This window comes from Salmo salar, chromosome ssa11 (genome assembly GCF_905237065.1).
Source record: "Salmo salar chromosome ssa11, Ssal_v3.1, whole genome shotgun sequence".
In the NCBI taxonomy this organism is placed as follows: Eukaryota; Metazoa; Chordata; class Actinopteri; order Salmoniformes; family Salmonidae; genus Salmo; species Salmo salar.
In genome coordinates this window covers 16,398,733-16,406,221 of record NC_059452.1, presented here as the reverse complement: position 1 = coordinate 16,406,221, position 7,489 = coordinate 16,398,733, and the positions used below count along the sequence as shown (strand labels likewise).

The 7,489-nt window shown below is 44.9% G+C and overlaps 1 protein-coding gene across 3 annotated transcripts in view; it reads left to right on the top strand.

Annotated features, from left to right (window-relative positions):
- The first annotated feature begins 6,706 nt into the window (after positions 1–6,706).
- The window catches only part of LOC106562145 (immunoglobulin superfamily DCC subclass member 4), a 63,839-nt gene continuing 63,056 nt past the window's right edge, over positions 6,707–7,489 (top strand). For all 3 annotated transcript variants that reach the window (XM_045689095.1, XM_045689094.1, XM_045689093.1), the window contains exon 1: positions 6,707–7,215. In XM_045689095.1, the coding sequence (XP_045545051.1) occupies positions 7,140–7,215 (76 nt within the window). In that variant the 5' untranslated portion in view covers positions 6,707–7,139. The remainder of the gene's footprint in view (positions 7,216–7,489) is intronic.

The following is a 7,489-nucleotide window of genomic DNA, read 5'->3' as shown; positions in this document are numbered from 1 at the left end:
GCGTGCGTGCGCGCGTGCGTGCATGTGTGAGTGTCTCTGTGTGTGAGGTAAGTACATGTTTGCCTTGTTAAACTCTGAATATGAATGTCCTCCTCCCACCCTGTCCCCCCTCAGTGCTCCAGGGTTGGGCATGCTGCCAGTGCACCCTGGTGGTATTGTACTACTAAAGTAAACCATTTGCCCAGTCACCCTAAGTCTTGGTTTCTATGGAGACCCCTTCCTCCTCGCCAAGCATGCACTCGGCACCCCTCCAGCGGAAGGGGGTGGGATAACACCAAGCCGGCCAATCACACACACTCACCTAATTTACATATGCAAACATGGACCATGAACTTCTGCATAGAGCACAGTTTGCTCCCCAAATGATTCCACTAGTGTTGGTTGAATGGCTGCTCTGAGAAGAAAAAGACGTAGTAAAAAGCTATTCATTTCACCCAAACCACTTTTGTTGTTTGAATTGCACAAATTGCATCATCTGATATGTAAATGAAAAAGAAGTACATAAGATACTTATTTTGGTCTTTTGTCTTTTCTTGTCCCCTGTAGCATGTTCTTTGTTGACATAACTCATGGTATGTTTGTCTGATGTAACATCCCCTCAGCTTTTCCACCAGAGGGCAGTGTTCTGTCAGTGTCCTCTTCTCTCCTTACTGTAGAGCAGCCCTGCTGCTGCCTGTCAGACAGATGGACCTTGGGGGGGATGAAACTCAGCCACTGTGGAGGCTACTGCAGTCAGCACGACCAAAATGCAAACACCTCGGCACTTCAAGAACACTGTGACCTCTACAGAGCACAAAGGTCAAGGCAGGAACCACAGCCAGAGACAGAGGCCAGGAGAGATATGGGACCGTACAGGTGGGTGGGATGGGGAGGGGGGAGGCAAGAGAGGAAAATGCATACTTATCGCAACTAATTTGCAAGGCCTTTTTGACAACCATTAAAAGTGTACAGCGAGACAGGACAGGGTTTGGGCCTATTTGGTTTTACAATCGCTCTGCCTCAGCCTCTCCTCTGAGGGTAGTAATCCTGTCTACTACTGCCATTCATTGTCCAAGATGTAAAGTCCCACACACAACCAATTACGTTTTAAAAGGCCCTAGGAGAAGAAGGAAAAATCTGATTTGTTCACACACAGGAAAAACACAAACGTTGGGTTCATTGCCAAAAGAAAAACTACTTTCCCTGTTCACTGAAGCCTGACAACTTTACTATCCTAATTGGCCTCATTAAGTGGAACCTCAACGTGTGTAAATAATTTGTCTGCAATAAGCTTGCCCTATCTTTATCTCTCTTGGCTCGCTCTAACTGACTTGTTTTCGTCATGAAGAGAAAGGAGTTAAAATAGCAACCCATAGTTCCTGGAGCAGATGTAGAATCTTAATTTGATCACCCTGTTGAAAGAGGACTTTCCAGCAATTTAAAACATGTTGTGTATTTTAGTTTTTAAAAGGCATCTGAAGTTTGTAATTTCCACTTTGAAATTTCAGACTTGATTTTCCCTTACAAAAAACTCCTACAAAATGTCCATTGATTATAATCTACATAATAATTTACATATCCTGTTGTTGCAGGATTATTTTCTTGCTGTAGCAAACTGGCTCAAATTAAGATCCTATATCTGTATTGAGTTATCCTGTGACAAAAATAACCTTTGATGTGGTAATGAGTGAGACCGGTGTAGAATCACAGCGCCACAGATCTCAAAATGTGTTCCATCTGAACACGGTCTATTGCGAGGCTTGTTTCTGTAGTGTTAACAAATCACAGATGGGGTACTCTTGTTGTTGTTCTGGCAGGTTCTGTCAGTTTGTGGTTTGGTGGCGATAGAGTGAATTAAGATCAGAGCAGAGTTGCTCAGGATCACGTCTCTTCTGCTGTTAACTAGCTCTGTGGGACTAGTAGGACAAATCACGTCTCTTCTGCTGTTAACTAGCTCTGTGGCACTAGTAGGACAAATCACGTCTCTTCTGCTGTTAACTAGCTCTGTGGGACTAGTAGGACAAATCACGTCTCTTCTGCTTTTAACTAGCTCTGTGGGACTAGTAGGACAAATCACGTCTCTTCTGCTGTTAACTAGCTCTGTGGGACTAGTAGGACAAATCACGTCTCTTCTGCTGTTAACTAGCTCTGTGGGACTAGTAGGACAAATCACGTCTCTTCTGCTGTTAACTAGCTCTGTGGGACTAGTAGGACAAATCACGTCTCTTCTGCTGTTAACTAGCTCTGTGGCACTAGTAGGACAAATCACGTCTCTTCTGCTGTTAACTAGCTCTGTGGGACTAGTAGGACAAATCACGTCTCTTCTGCTGTTAACTAGCTCTGTGGGACTAGTAGGACAAATCACGTCTCTTCTGCTGTTAACTAGCTCTGTGGGACTAGTAGGACAAATCACGTCTCTTCTGCTGTTAACTAGCTCTGTGGGACTAGTAGGACAAATCACGTCTCATTACTTTGTAAATATGCACGTCTGGAGCACTGCAACTTTTTTTCTATCATGAGCAAGCTAACATTCATGTAGTGTAGGGATGGGCAACTGGCGGTCTGCGGCCCCCCTTTTGTAGGCCCTGCGGATCAACAATAATTTACAAATAATAATTTACAAAAATAATTTATGAACTTGGTCGTGGTCTTAACTTACTGGAATAGTAAAATGCATAAGGAGCAATTTCCACCAAAAATTGCTCATCAGCAGTTTTTCACTTTTTATGTCAGTTACTGACAGTCAGCCATGTCAGCTAACATTTTTTAGATTGGTAAATTAGTCTAGCCAGCTATCTAAACTTGTAGTAATTGTGGTCGATTTACCGACCTGTGTGCCCCCATTGATCTTGTTAGTCACTCTCACTCAGATATCATATTAAAAACTGCAAACATTTCTCTTCACCCTATGGCAAAATGTGTAGAATTGCAGGAAATTAGCTGTAAAACTGCTCATTTTTCTTCCCTGCCCCATCGTGAAATGAATAGAATTGCATGAAACTTGTTATAAAATTGCAAAATCAACTCTCCGCCCAATGGCAAACTGTGTAGAATTGCAGCAAACTTGCTTTGAAACTACAACATTGCACCCTCTGCTCCTGTCATGTTACATGTCACATGTCACACACATAGAAATTGTCCTCTCTGCCTCTTTTTCTTTCTCAGTACTGTTTGAGATCACACTTTTAACAAACAACTTTAAAAGGCATTTCTAAAGTCTTCATAAGCAACATATAGCTTTATAAAGGCTTCATTCATTTATGTTTTGGTTAAAGTAGGAACAGATTCCTCTTGGGTAAGTAATCACCTTCAGAATGCAGCCTACTACACTTTGCATGTTGATGGAGAGTTTAAATTGCAGGGGTCATACTATATACTGTACTACCTCTTACTGACAGCTGTTCCTGTATTCAAGTAACCAATGCACTCAGTATTTTATGACGGCTGGTGAAAGGAAAGAAAGCGTTGTCAGACCACAAGCACTCAAGTCCCAACCACATCTGGTACTACACTCAAAAGGAACTTTTCTAATCCAAGAGCAAATTATCCAAATAACAACACAATCATAGGATCTGTGTCCGCACATGGTATTGAAATTCATCCCACCTGGCCCAAAACACCAATCTCTCTGAATGTGGCCATAATCCAATCACACAGGATGCATTTGAACACCAGGCATAGACAGAGTGCATTGTACATTGGCGAGGCATTGAACAGGAGATGGGAGTTCTTCTCACCTATTCACCACAATAACAGGATGGACTCAGATCAACCCGTCCGATCCCTGGAAACAAGGGGCTGCAATGCAAAGTGTCTGCGTAGACGCTAATCCCTCAGCCACATTTCCCCAACCCATCTCCTCCTGTAGGCTATACTATTCCCCTGGCTGCAGAGCGGAAATGGGCCATGGGGCTTCTGGGTATGCCACAGCATGTTATTGTTACCTCTCTCTCTCAGAGGGCTGGGGTCCAGCTGGCTCCTGCTGTGTGTTTGCATGTGAAAACCAATGGTGGGTCCCTTAACACATGGTGCAGGGCAGGGCAGGGCAGGGCGGGGCGGGGCGGGGTGGGGCAGGGCAGGGCAGGGCAAGGCAAGGCAAGGCGGGGCGGGGCGGGGCGGGGCGGGGCAGGGCAGGGCAGGGCAAGGCAGGGCAGGGCAAGGCAAGGAAGGGCAGGGCAGGGCAAGGCAAGGCAGGGCAGGGCAGGGCAGGGCAGGGCAGGGCAGGGCAGGGCAGGGCAGGGCAGGGCAGGGCAGGGCAGGGCAGGGCAGGGCAGGGCAGGGCAGGGCAGGGCAGGGCAAGGCAAGGCAGGGCAGGGCAGGCAGCGACTAGATGGGTGGTTGGGATGCAGTCAGAGCGCGTTCACTAGTGAAGGAGCACATGTTCAACACCTGGTCCTCATCTTTACCCTCTCTCTTCTCTCCCTCTCTCTTTCTCAGCCCTCTAGATAGGGGAGAGGGTGGGGCTGCCTGCCCTGAGAGTTGAGATAAAAATGACCTGCCAATTCAACTGATTTAAGGGTACTGGTTAAACCATATAGCAACTAGGGAGCATGTATTATGTTGGCTATCATAATTGTGATATGAATAGTTATCTGTCAGAAAGCTTGTTTTGCTGTAGGTTGTATGACTGCCACATGTGCATCTTGAACACATGGCAGGTGCACCCAACCTTGGACACCACAAGTGGCGACCCGTCATTCAGGGCAGGTGGGGCAGCCTAGCTCAATGCTTTCTGTGGTGGTGGGGCAGCCAGTGGAAAATACGGAGTGTAGGGGTTGGTAATGTTCTCTAGTTGTGCCGTGATTGGCTCAGTGTTCTGTCATTCATAGGGACACTACGTCACTGCCAAATCTAAGGGTGGGTGCTGCCATAGAGTTACATTAGAAGTGTCCGTCCAAGAAGGCTCAAGGTCATTGGCCACAGATAAATATGATGTCAAATCACATTATATCTACAGTAGCTTTGATTGGACTGATCATGTCAACATCATACTTTCAAAATCTTAGCTAGCAGTCATCATCATGAATCAAGTCGGCAATCTACTGGCAAACCCTTTTAATCTTTGTCATATGAAGATACATTATAGATAAAACGTATCGTGCTCATCGGCCATTGGACATAAATATTACACAACAAGTTGGCTATTGCAAATTCAACAATGAGTGGTTTGGAAGGAATCAATGGCTAACTGCAAGCATTGCAAAGCAATCACTAGCCTGCTATTCAGTGGAGTGGGTATGTGGTCCCAATTCTGGGTTTAAGGGTCTCTTTTCCACATTAAAATGATAAACATTCATCGTTGGCCAAGCTGTCAATCCAGCATGATTTCTGCCACGCTCAAAACAACTGTTAACTCGGAACTGGGAAATCTGACTTCAGTGAGTTCAATCAACTGGGAACTCGGGAACAAACGAGCTCCGACTGGGAAAATAACTTTTGCATTTTTTTTTTTTTCAGAGTGCCCAGTTGTCTTGAAAGCACTATAAATCCAGAGAATGCCAGACAAAATTTGCCCATGAAGGCCCGCAGCGCCACCTTCCTGTTCAAGTGAGCACAGCACAACACGGTGAGTCCAGAAATGTATTGTATGCTGCTGCATAAGTGATGTAATATGCCAGGGAAATATGTATCCCTTAGCTAAGAAGGTAATACTAAGGGTATGTTGTATAGTAAGCTGTTACTAGCCCATGTGCCTCACCCTAATAATTTGGTCTATTTTCCCCTCTTAATTTCGCCTAATGTTCTGACTTGGTGGTGCACATGTAGCCTATAACCTGTTTTAGAGAAATGTAATCATTGAATATTGTAAGAGCTTTCATTGTCTGCTTATATGCAGCCTTTATTTATCCTACTGTTCTGACTTGGTGTACTGGGAGAACACTGTAAAAACGGCCCATGTTCTGAATTCTGTCGCTGTACATTTCAAAAGTGCTGAACAAATAGATATATTGACTATGTCCATCACATTAATGTCTTAACCAAAATTACGGATTGCTTCTTATCCGCATGTCGTCCCCTTATGCCATGGTTTGTACATCTCAATTGTCAGTGGAAACCACATTTGTTTAAGCAAGTCAGCCATATCAGCTATGTTTTTTTAAAAGGCAGTAAATGAGGCTGAATGAACTGTTTTGCTGCCAGACAAGGCTCCGCTGATAGCCAGGTGTAGAAGTGGTAAGATGTTAGGACTGCTCCTGGGACAGCTTTATGTAGGACCCTAACAGTTTGTGGACACTGTTTGTCACTGTTATAGTGCAATTAATGTATTGTTTAGTGTTGTGTTGTGTAGTGGCTTTGCTGGCATGCATTCCCAATTATAATTTTTTTGTTTGCCCCACCAAGATTTACATGCTAAAATCGCCACTGGACACCACTTCTGTTTTAAACATCAGTTCACCAAGCTGTGTCTCCATATGAAACTGCAGAATTGTATTTGTATTATTTTTTACCTTTATTTAACTAGGAAAGTCAGTTAAGAATATATTATTATTTACAGTGACGGCCTACCCTGATCAAACGTGTATTACGCTGGGCCAATTGCGCTCCGCCCTATGGGACTCCCAATCACGACTGGATGTGATACCACCTGGATTCGAACCAGGGAATGTAGTGACGCCTCTTGCACTGAGATGCAGTGCCTTCGACCGCTGCGCCACTCGGGAGCCTAATACAGCGAGATTGATTCTAGGTTTCTTCCCGGCTATATTGGCACGGCTGCGGCGCACAGCAGTCTATTCACAAGCGTAGAGCTCAACAAAGAAGAAAGGGGGTGTGTGAAATTATTGGCAGCGTTTCAGGTGGCTCCAACAGACACCTAAAGCGGGACTTGCCAGTGTGTTTGAGGGAGAGTGTGTGTGTAAATGTGCATACGTCCGTCCGTGCGTGCGTGCGTCTTGTGGAGCAGCCAACACACACTTGCATTCGCTCACAACATGGCGATGAAGCGCGGAGAGACACGACGGCTTTTTCCCGACTAAATGCGACCCTGTTCTGAGTGAAAGCAGGGGACTATGCCAAAGCGATATACATGAACCAATAGCCAACTAATAGCCTACTTCAGAGAGGGGATTATTGCGGATTCTATTATATATACACATGTTGCTAGCGGTATAGCTGGCTGTAGAGACCCGCACGCTGCTTTACCCCTCTGCTGGAAATCAATGCTTTACATGGCGGTGGAGCCTATCTGGGTTTTCTATCTACTTTTGTTGGGCTTCTGTGGACCATCCGTTCAAGGTAAATCGCTTAGCTTAATAGCAATGTTATTGACTTGCGCATGCCTTTTCAAGTTAGTAATGTATTCTATAATAGTTATCGTTCAGAACATGCAGGTGCGATTAGAAGAGATTGGTTAGTGAACACATTCTGCACCTTGCTCGTTGCAGTGTTTGTATCTATTAAAGGCTGTAACATGCTTACTTTTTTTCAATAACCTATTCGTCTTCCAGCACACGCTGTCGGTTTTCTCTTTATACCCAAATGCTGGACTGACGGTTACAAAGTTAGTTGC